This window comes from Manis pentadactyla, chromosome 3 (genome assembly GCF_030020395.1).
Source record: "Manis pentadactyla isolate mManPen7 chromosome 3, mManPen7.hap1, whole genome shotgun sequence".
Classification (NCBI taxonomy): domain Eukaryota; kingdom Metazoa; phylum Chordata; class Mammalia; order Pholidota; family Manidae; genus Manis; species Manis pentadactyla.
Genome location: NC_080021.1, coordinates 109,134,256 through 109,150,932, shown reverse-complemented (window position 1 = coordinate 109,150,932; position 16,677 = coordinate 109,134,256). Strand labels below are relative to the sequence as shown.

The 16,677-nt window shown below is 40.0% G+C and overlaps 1 protein-coding gene across 3 annotated transcripts in view; it reads left to right on the top strand.

Annotated features, from left to right (window-relative positions):
- NEBL (nebulette) overlaps positions 1-16,677 on the top strand; it is a 330,843-nt gene that overhangs the window by 300,777 nt on the left and 13,389 nt on the right. The window contains exons 22-25 of one of the 3 annotated variants that reach the window (XM_057498268.1): positions 485-589; positions 1,555-1,726; positions 4,311-4,403; positions 5,623-5,772. In XM_057498268.1, the coding sequence (XP_057354251.1) occupies positions 485-589; positions 1,555-1,726; positions 4,311-4,403; positions 5,623-5,772 (520 nt within the window). The remainder of the gene's footprint in view (positions 1-484; positions 590-1,554; positions 1,727-4,310; positions 4,404-5,622; positions 5,773-16,677) is intronic. The other 2 variants (XM_036880945.2, XM_036880946.2) reach the window with 2 other exon arrangements.

Genomic DNA, 16,677 nt, shown 5'->3' with positions numbered 1-16,677 from the left:
CTCTTAAGATGAGGCTGCTTGGAAATAAACCAAATTTGTTACTCATTGTTTCTTATTCTCTAAGAGGGAAGAAATTAGAAGCTATTAGAGGGAGGTTTGGTATGCATTCTTCAACAGCATTATGGCAGAAAATGGGGAAATACAGAAATGGAAAAATACACTTAGGTTTCATTTAGTTTTGGATTTTCCCTGTTTAAATATAATCACCCTTACTGACTACTTTGTTAGTGGATATTGGTCACTCACATGAGTTCAGTTGCTAGAGAGTTTAGGTGAATTTTGCTATTGCTTTTCAAAGTGACTTCTGAGAGTAAAATTTTGGATTGATATTCTAGAATGAAATGTAATTCACTGAACAAATTACCTGGGAAGTTATTCAGAATAAGTTGTAGATGCTTCACTCATTTGGGAAGCTTGAAAACATTATGCAATTTTTAAAAATAATTGTCTTATTGTTAAGTATATTCTGCTATTTATTTTGCAGGTAAAATACACCCAGGACCAAAAGCAGATGAAGGGTAGACCAAGTCTGATTTTAGATACACCAGGTCTGAGATATGTCAAAGAAGCACAAAATCATATATCAATGGTAGGGTCCAGCCAGATCCTCTTCTATGACTAAACACACTAAGGAATGGCACTACCCAGTGTCCTGACTACGTTGTTCATCATTAACTTGGATAACTAACAAAGCTTGGAAACATGAATGTGTCTGTCTTTTGGGGGAGACTTTCTAATCATACTGAAATGTAATGGAAATATTTAATCTAATAAAATAATTTTTCTCTGATTTTTGAGCATGTTTTTATTTTTAATGTGACTACTATAAATGCATTTTATGAAAGACATTTGCTTGGACTTCTTTTCAATTAATTTTAACATGGAGTTTGCTGTGTTTGCATATTGCAAAGAGTGTAAAGAATATAAAGTATATATGATTTTGGGACCAGTTTCATGAGATATCATTTATATACCATGAAGTCCACCCATTTATAGTGTATAGTTCAATGGTTTCTAGTATCATTTACAGAGCTGAACATCCATCACCCTAATCCAATTTTGGAACATGAAAAGTGTATGTTCAAATTTTCATAATTATTTACATATATAGTTATTTGTAACTTGTAATCTAATTGTACATGGTACTGTTTTCTTGAATATTGTGTGCCAGTAACTTACCATGTACTGCATATTAAAGGTTAAGAGATAGGAAATTAATTTATACCCAAATTAGGACGTTTTAGGAAGTAACCAGGATTAAAAAAGTATTTATCTTTTAAAACTTCTTACTGACATGCAGATTTATAAATGACTTAACAGAGCTGCTAACCATAATGATGGAAAACACTGCAAAAGTATCAGCACTTGATTCCTGATGCTAGGAAGCTGAAGTTTCAGACATTACTTTTGGGATAATTGGAAAAGATATGTATATGTAGAAAATAATCTAGATGCTGCTGGTGCAAAGGGAGCTGCCATTCTGTCAGCATTTTATAAGCTATGTCACAATCCAGAAATTTTAGTTTGAGTTTATACTGGTTTCCCTTTTTTCAGGTAAAATATCATGAAGATTTTGAAAAGACAAAGGGAAGGGGCTTTACTCCTGTCGTGGATGACCCTGTGACAGAGCGAGTGAGGAAGAACACCCAGGTTGTCAGCGATGCTGCCTATAAGGGCGTCCATCCTCACATTGTAGAGATGGACAGGAGACCTGGCATCATTGTTGGTAAGCTCACAGTGCTTCTCAGTGCGTCTGCATGGCCAAAAAGATGGTGCTTGTCCCCTTGCTTTAGAATTAGTCTCCTTATTCACGGACTCCTCCTCAAATGTTTGATGTACCCCATTGAAAATGGACCACAGGCAGTGTTATTGTTAGCACCATGTCTAATGGAATTCACTTGGTACATTTGCAGATCTTTTCTGTTTTTGGATGTTCTGTGTCTTGAATAACTTTCTGGTTTTAACAGTGTTCCTACTTATTAAGCAGAGGAGCAACCCAGATATCATATATGGGTGATAACAACGGTTGAGCAATTATTTTATTTTCCTTTAGTTGATGTACTCAGTCAACACGTTGTCCTGCAGACATTGTCTGCATGGGTGACAGAAAACAGAAGTAATCCCATTTAGGTCCTTTTACCATAAATAGACATGCCAGAGAGAGTCTGATGGTATTCCATAATGTGAAAAGTTTGTATTTTTTTGAATATTATCTTTGAACTGGGACAGTTGAGAGCTATCTGAAAGTCCCAGAAATCAGAGAAGAAGGAATCTGCTCTTCCCGCTCTTACTTTCAGGCAGCCAGGGGAAATCTTAGGAGCAGAGTATTGAATGTGGCTGAGACAGCAACAATCACACCGATGTCTAAGGCAGGGCTAGAAAGGAAAATTACTGATTTTTCAATATATGACAACACACCCATTCTTCCTGACCACTATTGTCTTCTTCAGAACAGTTAGCAATTAGCCAAATTATGTAGCTCCAATGATATTTTTGGCAACCCTGCAGCACATCTTTTGGTAACCTCAGTGTTAGGTTAACTTCAGCTTCAAAGGTAAAAGCTTGGTTTGGGAACCAGTGAAGGACCATTTGGAGGTGAGTTGGGCAAGGCAGGTGTATATTTCACAGGGCATTGTGTGAGTAAAACATGGGTACTGCAGTCTGGGCACTAAGTTACTTGGATGATTATTAGGCATCTCTGAAAGTATTTTCTGAAGAGGTATTCCAAACATATCTGTAGGCAATTGATAGCTTTGTTATCTTCCCAAGTTGATTGTTTAAAAGGCTCACATTCAGTTGGATGAAGAGTTGTGATGTTTCACTGAAAGTAACATACAGAGAGCTTCACTGCTTTGCATTAACGTCTTATAAGGGATAGTGCAGAGGGTCTGATTCATCCTGCGAGGGTGAAAATGCTGCATAGCTTACATCAGGGCCCTATCCACGGTCAGGGGCCAGGGATGACAGTGAGAACCTTGCTAGAAACCATGAGATGGTTTAGACTTTGAGCTGTCAGACTTCAGTGCTCCCTACCTTTGAAAGAGAAATTATTATTTTTTAAAATATAAGATGTATAACTCTAAATTATTCACTTACTGGACTATCCAGAAGTCAGTTTTATTTCTTCTTAGTGGGGAAACTTTTTTCATTGAGGACTTGCCTATGAAATCACGAAATGAAGTCCATTCAACAAACATTAAATTTATGAGCGAGGTGTAGAAATGCAGGCTTAGGGATTTTCTGAGTGATTCAGAGTAAGCCAGTTTGTGCTGTTTCTACTTTTTGTTGGAGGCTCTGCTGCTTCCTAGCTGTATAACCTTGGTCAAGCTAAACTCACTTTCTATGCCTCCGTTTCCTCACCTGTAAAATAGGGATAGTAATGGTACCTGCTTTAATCTGTTGTGAAGCTAAAATGAGTTATGTTATAACTGAGCAAGGTGCCTGGTGTATGGTAAGTACTGCACAATATTAATTAAACACAGACAAGCAGGTCTCTAGTTTATTAATGGATTGTTTTCACTCAAGCTCCATTTCTGCCATGTGTCTATAACCAGGTTTTTATTTTCCTATTGCTGGAACAGCACTGTACAGGTCATTTTAGGACCTGAGAACCATGAGTTGGAGAGACTGATAAACTGTAAGTTATTACATTTGGATTTTGCCTCCAACTAAAATAGGAGGGTAAATAGGCTGCACAGTCTGATTACTATCACAGGGAACTGATCTTGGTCCACGGAGGGCAGGAAGCGGCTCTTACTCATCTTTGATCCCTTATCATTTCTCGCACAGTGTCTTGCCTCATTGCACTTTTCTAATAAATGTATTTCATGTGGATTAGCTTGTGTGCACTGGCTCAGGATGAAAACTGGGCTTGCCACTTGCCTACATTCCAGATACTTGTTTCTGTTACAGGGAGAGAGAGATTTTTGTTTGTTTTATTTTCTCAGTCAGAAACCTCGGTCTCTCCCTATGAGTCACTCGTGAATCAGGAGTGTTAATCAAACATCTCACCTGTTTCAGCATGTGGCGTTGTCCGGGGTGCACGTGTGCTGGGTGATGAGTCACAGGCTCCAGGGAAGGTCCGTGAAGAATAAACCTGGCAGCTTAAAGTTGGTCACAGAGTTTGCCTAACAATTCCTTGTGACTCTCAGTGTCCCTTCGTCTCCCTCGGAAGTCTGCAGCGCTGGGCGTGGGTTTGCTCATTACCTGTTTGCGTTTTACATATATCCCTTTCCGGACTTGTAATTGACTGCCTTTGGTGCTTTTTTAAATTCATTCTTGATTTGTTAATTTCTTCCTTCTGGTAAAAGACCTCAAAGTCTGGCGCACAGATCCTGGCTCCATCTTCGACATCGATCCCCTGGAGGACAATATTCAGTCTAGAAGCCTCCATATGCTCTCTGGTACTGCCTACATTTTGAGCTCCTCCTCATTTACGTGGTTTTGTCCTGAAAGTGCACCTGCTGTGAGCTGGAGAGGTTCACTATGCAGACGGTGCGACATAAATGTTAAAGTTGAGGATTTGAAAAACCAGAAAAAGTGCTATGCTGTTTTAAAGTACCATTAATCATTTATGAAAACAGAACTTGCAAAAAGGCTTTTTAAATTTATTCCAGTTTGTTCTAGACTCATTTAAAAGACTTCATAAGTATATAGAGTGTACTTATATCTGCTGTTTATTAGAGAATATGATTCAATAGGTTTTGTGGGCTTTTAAATGAAGTTATTTAGATTGTGCTGAACTTCTGAGACATAAAGGAGATTCGTCTTACGGAAACACTGTTACAAATTTTAGGGTATATCCAAAGAATTACATATAAAAAAGTGGGGAGGTTTTCTATATATCATCATATATGTCTTAAAATGAAATAGACTTTTAAGTATCCTTTTATCTCTGAGCTTTTATATAATACAAAATGTATAGTTTACATAGGAAGTTTATTTGATTTTTAACTTAGACTGCATGTTTGTAATTAAAAACAAAAACCCAAATGCTTTGGATTTTTGGGTATAGTGATAGTGGGCTTTGACATTTCAGCCTTTCAGACTGCCTTTCACAAACTTAAGCTTTGATAGTTATGCAGTTATTTTTAAACAATATAAATAGATATATCATACCTTACTCTGTCCCTCACTTTCTACTCTAGATTTAATTGTTGATGTTAATAAAATTGAAAGCCCTAGGCCAAGTTAGATTCTAATACTTCAGTGGTCAGTTTGGTCCACATGTCAGCCAAATTATCATTTTATTTTCTCTAGAAGACTAAGCCACCAGTACTGTACACTTGGTGGGACCTGAAAACAAGGATTTATAACCAGACATCATGCTGGATAGGAAGTGTTTAGTTTGCCAATGTTTTCTTAGCTGTCAGTTTCCTATTCCCAACTCTCCTTTAACATCTAGATGAAAAAAATGAGTACAGATGATGGTTAAGTCATTTGCATAGTTGATGCAGTGTGTACTGAAGTCTGGGAGTGGGTGACTAGAACTTAGCTGAGCTTTTGGATTGTTATTTAATAAGGAGTTGTTTTTCTTCCTTGTTAAACTTTAGAGTGATTTTTTTGTTTCCTTTGTTCACCAAGTCACTTATCACAAGCACAAATATCTTCCCTCCAATATAGAGAAGGCGAGTCACTATAGGAGACACCGGTCTCGGTCTTACTCGAGCAGTACTTTCGGTACAGCTCCGGGCGATGACAAGTCAGAGCTGTCCGAGATTTACCCTAGCTTCTCCTGCTGCAGTGAGGGAACAAGACCGTCGGATGAAGGAGGTATCAAACATCAACCACTCTCAAAGAAAATGTGTGCATCTTTTTCAGTGTGTGACAAGCGTGTCTTTAACACCTCCTTCACCTTTGCATGAACATTTAGCCTGGGTGTATTTGAACATTTTTAATTATGTGTAGAAAATTGAGTCCTTAAAAAAAACCTACTAATTTCATTTTTGTATATTTGTTTTTCCTGTCTTCACTATTTTTACTGCAAATGGATCTTTAATGGCAAAAGGGTCTTGGGATCTGCTCCATGAGTTGTATGGGATGGATGTGCTGTGGACCTTGAGTTCTGTGGAGTCTATCTGATTTCCAATAAGGAAAATAAACATCACTGTTATATTTGAGTGCCTAAGAGGTTTTTATGATTTTTTGTGTGTTTAAGTATTGATACACATTTGCAGACAGATCTTGCCCAAAAGAAATTGAGTGTGATACTGGGAATATGAGATAAAAAAAAATTTTGGTTAATAATTTTCTCTATATTTTATATAACCCTCTTTTCCCTCTGTCCTTTGTTTTCTACCTCCAAGCTGGTGGATTAGGTTGAGACCTTTTTGAAATTGTTTTGTATGTTCAACTAATCCTGCTGATAAAGTGGTTCCTAAGGGCTAAAACTCAGGCATAGCTCCCTCCTGTATCACAGGCACATGGGAGGGCAGAGGCTGGTAGCATATAAGAGCAGAAGAAATCCTGAATTTTCTTTGCAATCAACAGGTTATATTGCTGAAATCCCTAAGGCAGGATATTTTGTTGTTGAGCCACTAAACATCTTTGGGGGACAAAGTCATGTAACTGAGGACCTGATGAAATTATGAAAGCTCTTGTAATTGTGTGATTGTTCTTGGCGTTCATGAGAACCAAATACTTACGTGAATAAAATCAGTTACATAGTATACATCTTAAATTATACATCCAGACTGGCCTTCACTTAGTAAAAGGTTCCATTTTTAATTTCAGCTTTATTGAGGTATAACCACCATGTAAAATTGTAGGATTTGTAAAATGTACCTGGTGGTGATTTGATAAATACAGATATACATTGTGACAGGCTTCCCCCATCTAGCTAATTAACACATCCATCATCTCATATATTTTACCTTTTCCTTGGTGAGAACACTTTAGTTCTACTCTCTTAGCAAATTTCAATTATGTAATATGGTCTTAGCAACTGTAGTCACCATGTTATACATCGGATCCTCAGACCTCATTCATCTTACAGCTGAAAGGTTGTACCCTTTGTCTATCCTCTCTCTATTTCTCCTACCCCCCAGCCCCTAGCAACTGCTTTTCTACCATTTCTATGAGTTTAACTATTTTTTTTTAGACCCCACTTGGAGAAAGTTTTTAAAGATCTCCTTTGATTCTACTGAAACATTTGTCCCTTAGTTCTGCTGTCTTGTGGGTAAGCTAGACACGAGAGGCCTCCCCCTTCTGCATCTGGTTCTCTGACAGAGGGCTCTGTATCTTGCCGAGGGTTTTATTTTGGACTTGGGATTATTGACTTCTCCTTTCAGTGTCCTGCATGGCTCTGGAGGCACAGAGTGATGTTGGTGCTTGAGGAGATGAATGAAACCCAAAGCAAATGCAAGAATAAATTTTGATCAACCATGTGTAACTACACTAAGCCTAGCATGTTGGCGTTGCTGTTTCTCCCCACCACAATGTACCTTAGAGTCTTTGCTTCAATGGTGACCCTTTCTCTTCAAGTCTGTACATCCTCACCCCCCAGCCCCAACAGCATCCATTCGTTATTTACCCACTGTTTGCTGAGTGCATTTTGCACAGCAGCCAAGAGCTTGGCTCTGCTCATGCATACAGCAGTGAGAAAAAGAAACCTGCCTCTGCTCTATGGGGCTTAGAGTCTAGATGGGGATCTGACACTAAGCAGATACTAACCCACATAATTTGTAAAAACGAATGGAATAAGTGCTATGAGGGAAGGCATGGTGGCCACAGGATGTATTCCATCTGGTCTTGTTGCCAGGAAAGCCTTCCCTGGGGGAGGCAGAATTGAGTTAAGATGTGAATGCTAGATGGAAGTTAGCAAAGCCAAGGGGCTTTTGGAGGGGACTTTCTGGTAGACGGAACAGTACTCTGAAATGGTGTGTCAGCGAGACATTCAGAAGATGGTGCTGAGTGACATTCAGAACCCGGGAGAAGCCTGCTCTGGAGATAAATGGGAGCCTTGCTCCATGTCACTGATAAGGTCCTGGGTGAATCTGAGCAGAGGAGTCTGGACACCCCTGCTGTGAGTGTCTCAGCTACCTCTGCTCCAGCAAAGCCCGGGTTTGCTCACGTTGATTTTATTCTCTCCTCCAAGACTGTGTTACAGAAACCCGTGGCTGCTGGCTTAGTATCTTCCTCATTTTCTCAAGCCACAGCTCTTTTTTCTAATTACTTCTAGCAGGAAGACCCTATACTGAGCAAACTGAATGAAAAAAATATCTCCATTGAGATAAGGGATACACAAATATTCCTGGATTTACATTAGAATTTGAGTTAGAGTAGCACACAGCTAAGAGGGAATAATTACATTTTTTAGAAAGGAGGAATTTCAGACTTCATAGAAGGTTGCAAGAGGGAGATAATTGGCAAGAGGGGCATCCCTGTGACTCAAATAATGCCTTGTAAGAAAAGCTGACTTTCTGGAGGCATTTATACCTTTGGTCATAGTGACATTTCCTAGTTTGCAAAATAGATACTAAGTTCTGAAGCAAAAGTAAAGAGTACCAATAAGTTCTAAACACCAGGGATGGTATACCCACAAGACAGCTGTGTCACTCCAAAAAGACTATAGGATTCATAGGAATATACTCCTCGTTCATTTAAGTGAAGTGAGGCAAATTCTATCACCTGACAGCTTGTGTCTGTATTCAGATGATTAGGGATGTACCAAACCCGCACTCCCCTCCTACCTCCCTGAATTCTGCTTCTTTTTCAGGTTCCCAGTTTGCTAAGTGGCAGCTGCAACTTGCCAGGTACTGAGGTCAAACCCTTTGGAGTCATCCTGACTCTTACCTTACACTACCTCGAACCATTAGCAGATCTTGTCAGCTTGGCCAGGGGAAACACCAGTTGGGCCAGAATCTGACGTCTGGCACCCACCTCCGGCCCCACTCCTGTTCCAGGTGCCACCACCTTCCTGGGATCATCACCGTAACTCCCCGCCAGTTCTGCCTCTGCTCTTGCCATCCCGGGCCACCAACCCTATGCCTTATTCTGCTCTCCACCTGGCAGCCAGACAGATCTGTTTGAAACATTAGTTGGGGCATGTCTCTCTTCTGCTACCACTTCACTCTGAATGCAACCTGAATGCTTACCATTGCCTCCACGGCTGTCATGTGCTCTCGGCCGTGGCTGCCACCCTGAGCTCACACTTCCTCCTGTTCTTGGACATGCATCCACTGCCACAATCCTGCTCTCCCCGCTTGCCTCAAACCTTCCTAGAAAGGGCGCACCTGGGCCTCTTTCCTCTGCCTGGAGTACTCCCCCTGCCCCGTATTTGCTTGCCTAGTCTCATTTTTCTGCATGTTTCTTCTGGGGCATCACTTTGTCAGAGACCCTTTCACTTCTGTCTTTTTACTCTGCTTTTTTTTCCTCATTAGCCCTGGGACACCACCTGAGATATTATTTGTTCCTTTGCTTCTCTGTCTTTGCCTCACTCCAATACAAGCCCTGTGAAAGCAGACACGTTGGCTGCTTTATATGCTATTTGTTCTTCCTCTCTCACAATAGCATTCAGCAAATATTTGGCAAATGAATAAATGGATAAATTAATATCCCCTCCATTCTTTTTTTTGCTCTTAGATTGAGATATAATTAACATATGTATTTCAGGTGTACAACAAATTAATATCTTTAAAACTAGAACTACATGTATAAATATATCTAAGTATAATCATTTTCTTGAAGAAAACTGTGTTGTGAAGGCTTTCAAGGAAATTCTTCCATCTTTGTTTTGATGTATTTCAGTAACATTAAAGCATAGCTGGAAAGAAAAACCTAAAGTGGAAACACTCCCAGGGCTTTTGTTTTTGTTTTTGTTTTTGTTTTTTTCTGATGGAGAAGGGAAGAAATAGTATCCATGACTCCCGGTTGCTTTGAAATGCAGGGTCCCCTTTGAAATGTGTATATGCTGGGCCTGTGAAAGGAGGTGCTGACTGACTCTGGAGAAGGGGGAGCTTTTATGGTGATGACAGCTATTTGATGAAAACCTTGAGTGTTTTTAGCAGTAACAGATAGTCATATTCACTTGCTTAAATACCATTCTAGAAATCGAAAAGAATTTCAAAACAATCCTTGTTAAGGGTAAGATGAAGATAAAGGAAAATATTTGTAGCTAGAAATGCTATTTTTTCCTTCTAGATTGTTGACTTCTTTAAATTTACAGTAGGACTTTCTATGCTAGAATGCGCCATGTCCCAGAGAGAGGTCCTTTGATACCGGTTGTCTCGCCTCTGTGGGAGGTGCGCGTGGCAGTTGCCATCCTGTGGGAGACACAGCTCTGCAGTGAGACCTCGGACTTCATCCACCCCTGCTCCCTCCTCCTTGGGCTGGGCTCCTGGGAGGCCATCGGACCTTATAGGGCTCGGACTCCACACCTGTAACAAGGGTGTAGAACATGCAGGTTTCTAAGACATTTTAAATTTCCCAAGCTGTGTGCCATGAATTGAAATAAACCTTGATATTTCTTTCTACATATGAGAGTGTGTTTGTGTCCTGAAGGTGATCCGTTTTACTTTGTGAAGTGAGTGGCTGCTCAGTTATGAGAGTCGTATTTTAGGGCCTTCCTTATGAGTCAGAGGAAATCTTGGTGATTGGGACAAAGGCTTAGACTGTCGGCCCAGTTCCTTGAGGCAAAAGTACAATGTTTTCATCATCTGCATTTGGTTTCCATGAGCTTTAACACAGAAGTCTTCCTTCTCCTTTAAGCCTTTATCATTGTTTTAGTTACGTGTTTCTCATGATATTTCCCCATCTTGCTTTGATTGCTGAATATTTTCATTTTCTTATGTGATTATTTTGGGCTTTCTTTACTCTTCAATCTACTTCTAAGGTATTAAGTTATCACAGGGTTTTCATTTTGCATCTCCATTGTGTTACTTTGATTCAGTGAAGTATGCTTTTATTTAAACTTCATCTGATTTTGTTTTGATTCTTGAATTGTATTATTTGAAATTATTTTTACTGCTTTTTGGTATTTGATCAGGCTAACTTATTTTCATTTGACACATAGTTCTTCCTTGAGTGGAAATAATCCTGATGGTTTATGCTTATTTCACTGTGAGGTTTCCTTTGATGTTTGTGTTTGCCTTTAGTCATTTGCCTGCAACATGTATTTGCCCTCTGGTACCACTTTGTATTTCTTTGGTTTTCTGTCACTCACAGTGCTCAGTATTGCTAATGTTTCTGTGTTTGCAGTCTCACCCAGTGTGCACCCTTCCCAGGGTGAACTTGTGTTCAGTTTTGCTTCGGGTATTTTATGTTTCTCTTTTCCTCTGGAGCACACCAGGGTATGTGAATGTGGTGGAGAAGCAAAGGCAGATGCACTTTTCAAATTGACATTTTCAGTGTTCGAACCTTGCGAACTTTTCCATTCTGTGGAAGAGTCTCATTGGTATGACCTAGTCCTGCCTTAACTGATGGAAAACAAGTTTCTGAGTTCTGTGACAGCCCCCGCTGGGCTGTGCTTAAAGCACTCCACGCCCTGTAATGTGTCCTTAAATGAGGCTGGATTGCAAGGGATGCATCCGTACATTCTGAAACTCTCAGTGTATTATCTGTAGTGTACCAAGACAGCAGGGCACATGTTAGCTGCCGACTGGCTGTGTTCTATAGGCACCCATAGCTCCATCTGTTCATTCACAAAACGTATCTTCCATATGTGTGAGATGATGACCCAGAAATAAAGATACAGTTACTGTCTTCAAAGAACTCATGTTCTGGTCGGTGAACCGGTTGCATGAACTCACAGTGCTCAGGAAGGCATTGTGATGGAGCAATATATGGGGTTAGAATTAGCCAGGTAGAGAAGTGGGAAAGTGGCATTTTAGGCAGAGAAGTGGTGTACATAGCACAGTGGACACTTGGTGTGTTTTGGCACATCTTGAACCCAGAGGCTTGTGTCTAGTTGCTGGGCTGAAGGAGGCTAGAACCAGAGTGTGGCCATACTGAGCCACATTTGGCAGAGACAGGCTTCAGCTGAATGTAATTTCTGGGCACTTTCCATGGGATTTATCCTGCAGCAGATTTAGAGACTAGTTAGAGGACCAGTTACCTGGACTGGTATGTGATTGAGCCTCTACTGTGGACATTTAATCCACTTGGAGAGCTAGTCTACGAATCCAATCTGCATTGGATGACTAAGATTCTACCAAGAGAATCAACAATTCAGGCATCAAATGACCAGAAGGCCTTCTTAGCAGTTCCCTAGGGGCTAATGTAGGGACAGCATTATGGATTTTTATTCAAATATCATGAGCTCTCTTATTGTTGACATTTGTCATTTATGTAGAAAAGCAGAAACACAGGAACCAAAGTCCCTTCCTACTCCTGATGACTCCCAGACTTTAGACAAAATAGCCAACTACTGGATATTTAATAGGCTTCTTAAATCTGATGTCTGGAACCTAAGTGTTATGTCCTGTCTCTCAAACAACCACCTGTTCTTGCCACTGTGTACCATCTCTGCTGATGACACAGTCATTCACTATGATTCTCAGGCATCATCCTTATCTGTGCTCTTTCTCTTACATTTCACATCTAATCCATCTGAAGGCCTGTTGGCTCTATCTTCAAAATATCTCTGTCCCGAATCCAGCCACTTCTCACCACTTCCATAGCACCCTGAGCGAATTTCCAATCCATATCGTTGAGATTGCAGGAATAGGCTCCTGGCCCTTGTTAATGCCACTCTTACCTGCTTTGGTCTGGCTTCCACCAAGCTGCCGCTGATCCGTCAGAAACCTGGGCCTCATCTCATTACATCCTTGCTCAGAATACTTGAATGGCTCCGATCACACTTAGACTAAAAGCCAGATCCACGGTCTACAAGGTGTCACATGGTCCAGGCCTTGCTCATGTCTCCAGTTTCATCTACCAGCCTGCTTGCTCCAGCCACATGGACCTCCAACTCTTTCAGCACATCAGGCATCTTCTCCCCTCGGTCCGTTTGCCTGGACTGCTGTTCCGGTGGCTTGTTCACGTCTTCCTGGCCTCTGATTAAACACCAACTAATCAGGCTCTCTTGACTACTCTGCCTAGAAAACTTGACACACATACGCTCATAACTCTCTATCCCCTTATCTTGCTTTATTTTTCTCTATAACTTTCTTAAGCTTTATTGAGGCATAATTGATATACAAAATTTGCATGTAATTTATAAATTATGATGTGTTTGGGTATAGGTGTATACCTGTGATACTGTCACCATAATCAAGGTATTAAATATACCACCTCTAAAAATTTCTGTGTTCTTGTGTGTGTATATTTGGTTTGGGATGTATGTGTGTGATCTTAACATATTTTAAAGTTCACAATACAGTATTATTAACTATAGACAATATGTTGTACCGCAGATCTCTCAAACTCATTCATCTTGCATAACTGAACCTTTATACCCATTGAGCAACTGTTTTCCATTTCCCTTCCCCAACCCCTGGTAACTTCCATTCTATTTTCTGCTATATGAGTTTGACTATTTTAGGTGCCTCATATATATAGAATCATGCGGTCTTTGTCCTCTATGACTGGCTTATTTCACTTAACAAAATGTCAAGTTTATCAAAATGGTTTTAAAGGCTAAATAATATTCCATTAAATTTATATATCATATTTTCTTTGTCCATTAATCTGTCAGTGGTCATTTGGGTTGTATTCATATCTTCGCTATTATGAATAGCCAGTGACCCAAAGGGCTACATACACGTGCTCTTAGAGATCAGAGAAATGCATATCAAAACCACAATGAGGTATCACCTCACATTTGTTAGAATGGCTATTATTTAAAAAAAAAAAAAAACATACAAAAAAGATAAATGTTGGTGAAAATGTGGAAAAATTGGAACACTTATATACCATTGGCAGGAATGTAGAATGGTACAGACACTTAGGAAAACAATATAGAGGTTCCTCAAAAAATTAAAAACAGAATCATGATATGATCCATAAGTTCCACTTCTGGGTACATCCATAGCTCTTTTTACTACCTGATTTCTCATTATGTACTAATTAGTAGTCTGTTTTTATAGTGTTTATGACACCCCCAGAATACAAACTCTATTAGAATGGAATCTTTCTGCCTGCTTTGTTCTCTATTCTATAACAAGCATTTAGAACAGTACCAGTATTACTATAGACACTCAATAAATATTGTTGAATATATAAATATATTCTAAGTTTGATCTGAAATACAGAGAGAGAAACATCTTTGCTACATGTGTTAAATCACCAAAACTTGGCATTAGTCTTTAATTTATGAGGGTCTAATTAGAGCTCATTTTATTTGAAGGTAACAGTGCAATAATAATCCTTATTGTGATTTTTTTAAAAAGCAGTAATATAAGATGTATCTTTGGTGCCTAATATTTTAACCTATTACAAATGTTGAGTCAGCTAATGACTATTCCTAACCAAGAAATCAGTAAATTATTGCTACATCAACATTTCTGTTCTCATATAAATGCTTCTCCTCTCAGTGTATTTTTTTTTAACTTGAGACAACTGTCCTCAGTAAAACAGAAGTGCCCCTGTCTTGCCAGTGGGTTTTAGCCCCAGGCAAGTTCACTATGGATTCAGTGTGACCAAAGGAATGACAGTAGAATGTTCTTGGATGAAAGGGTTATACCCAACTTTATTCCCATGGTGGCAGGTCAATCACTAAAATCTTGTCCACTTAAAGAGAGTCTGCATGCAGCAAGCTGGTCTCTGCCTCTGGGCCCTTCTACCCACACAGCCGTCCTCTGGGCCCCTATCCTCAGCACTGCCACTACTCCAGCCTCTGCTCTGCTTTCCTGCAGCCTTGCAGCTGTGCCACTGTGTTGCCCAGAGCACTGGGCAGAGCTCTTTATATAGAGTCAGTAAGAACACATTGCCCACACGTGTGTAGTGAGCTAGCCGACCAGGGCCAGGTGAGAATCCTGGCCACAGGAACCTTCACTTTATCCACAGCCCATCAGAATTCTGAATTAATAACTTTTATGGCTTCTATGTCTGTATTCTAGTTTATTGTTAGATCATGAACATCATGGTGAGAAAGTGACTGTCTTACTGGCTTCCCTTCTAGTATCCACACAGGACTGGCAGCGCCCACTGAGCAAATGGTGAATGAAAGCAGAGAATGAAAGGAGACAAAAATGCAGGAACAAGGCTTCACTGTCTTGGACTCAGTGAAGACCACTAGAACGGGCCTTAAGCTCCTAAAGACAGTGGCCATCCTTAGAAGTTAAAATCGCCATTAATTTGTGAACAGAAATATTAAGTGCAGGTACAATGATAAGCTATTAATATATTTTTATAGTAATGGAGATATACCCAACCAGCAGTGTTTCAAAATCTCTTTTAATACATTCTACTGTCATTTCTTTGGTCAGTCACTGTCTTGCCAATGGGTTTCAGCCTATGGCAAGTTCGCAATGGATTCAGTGTGACTAAAGAAAATGACAGAAAATGTTCTTGGGGTGAAGATGTGGTTAGGCTCCTAGATGGCAGGCAGTCACTAAAATTCTCATTCACTCAGAGCGAGTCTGCATGCAGCAAGCCAGTCTGCCTCTGGGCCCCTCTGTCTGCACAGCTGTCCTCTGGGCTTCTCTGCACAGCCATCCCGCACAGCCATCCTCTGGGCCTCTCTCCCTGCACAGCCATCTGCACAGTTGTCCCGCACAGCCATCCTCTGGGCCTCTGTCCTCGGCACTGCCACCACTCCAGCCTCTGCTCTGCTCTCCTGCAGCCTTGCAGCCCTGCCACGATGTGGTGCCCAGAGCACTGAGCAGAGCTCTTTTGAACAGCCATGTATTGCCCACAGGTGTGCAGTGAGCTAGTCAGCCATGGCCAGGTGAGAATCCTGGCCACAGAAACTCTCATTTTATCCACAGTCACTGAATCCACAGTGAACTTGCCTGGGGCTGAAACCCACTGACATGACAAGTTTCATAAAGTCATAATCATTTGCCCAGTATTCACATTAATTTTTCTGTTGATTCTCTTTTCCCATTTGTGTTTTGTGATTTACAGATGCCATTCTGCCCCAAATTCAGTGTTTTAAATGATGAACATAGTTTAAAATTAGATAATCAGAACAACCTGCTAGAAAATACAGTCCTGATTTTGAACTCTTTGTTTTCATTTAAAACAAACTTGCCAGTAATCCTATGTTAGCCACTACTTCAGTTTTTGGATTACTGATTGGCAATCCCCAATTCCCTGACAAGAGAATCTCAGTTGTATTATTTTCCTACTGTATTTGAGTCTCATTTCTGATTTGAATCTGAGAAGTGTGCTAGTATGTGTCAGAAAAGCATGTATTAGTATCTTCATTTAAGTTTAGGCAGGTTTAAAGAGTTGATCAAAAATATTAAATCTCTGTGATGAAATTATAGGAAAATGAATTAGTCCTTTATAATATAGAATCCAGTTAGTAGAATATTACATGATTATATTTAGCCATCAAGCCTATAAAAAAGCACACACTGTAAATTGTTAGAAATTTTTGTTCATTTTATTGCTCCCCCAAGACAAAGGCTCAGAATTCTGACTGAATTTGAAGTCCTTAGAGAAACTCATATTCCTAGTATGAATAAACTTGGAATGAAAGAAACATGTTTCCTTTTCTGAGTATGAAGTTAGGGGAAGGATCAAATACCAATGAATAGCCTGTGTTCCAAGAGGCACATGTGTCTTTCATTG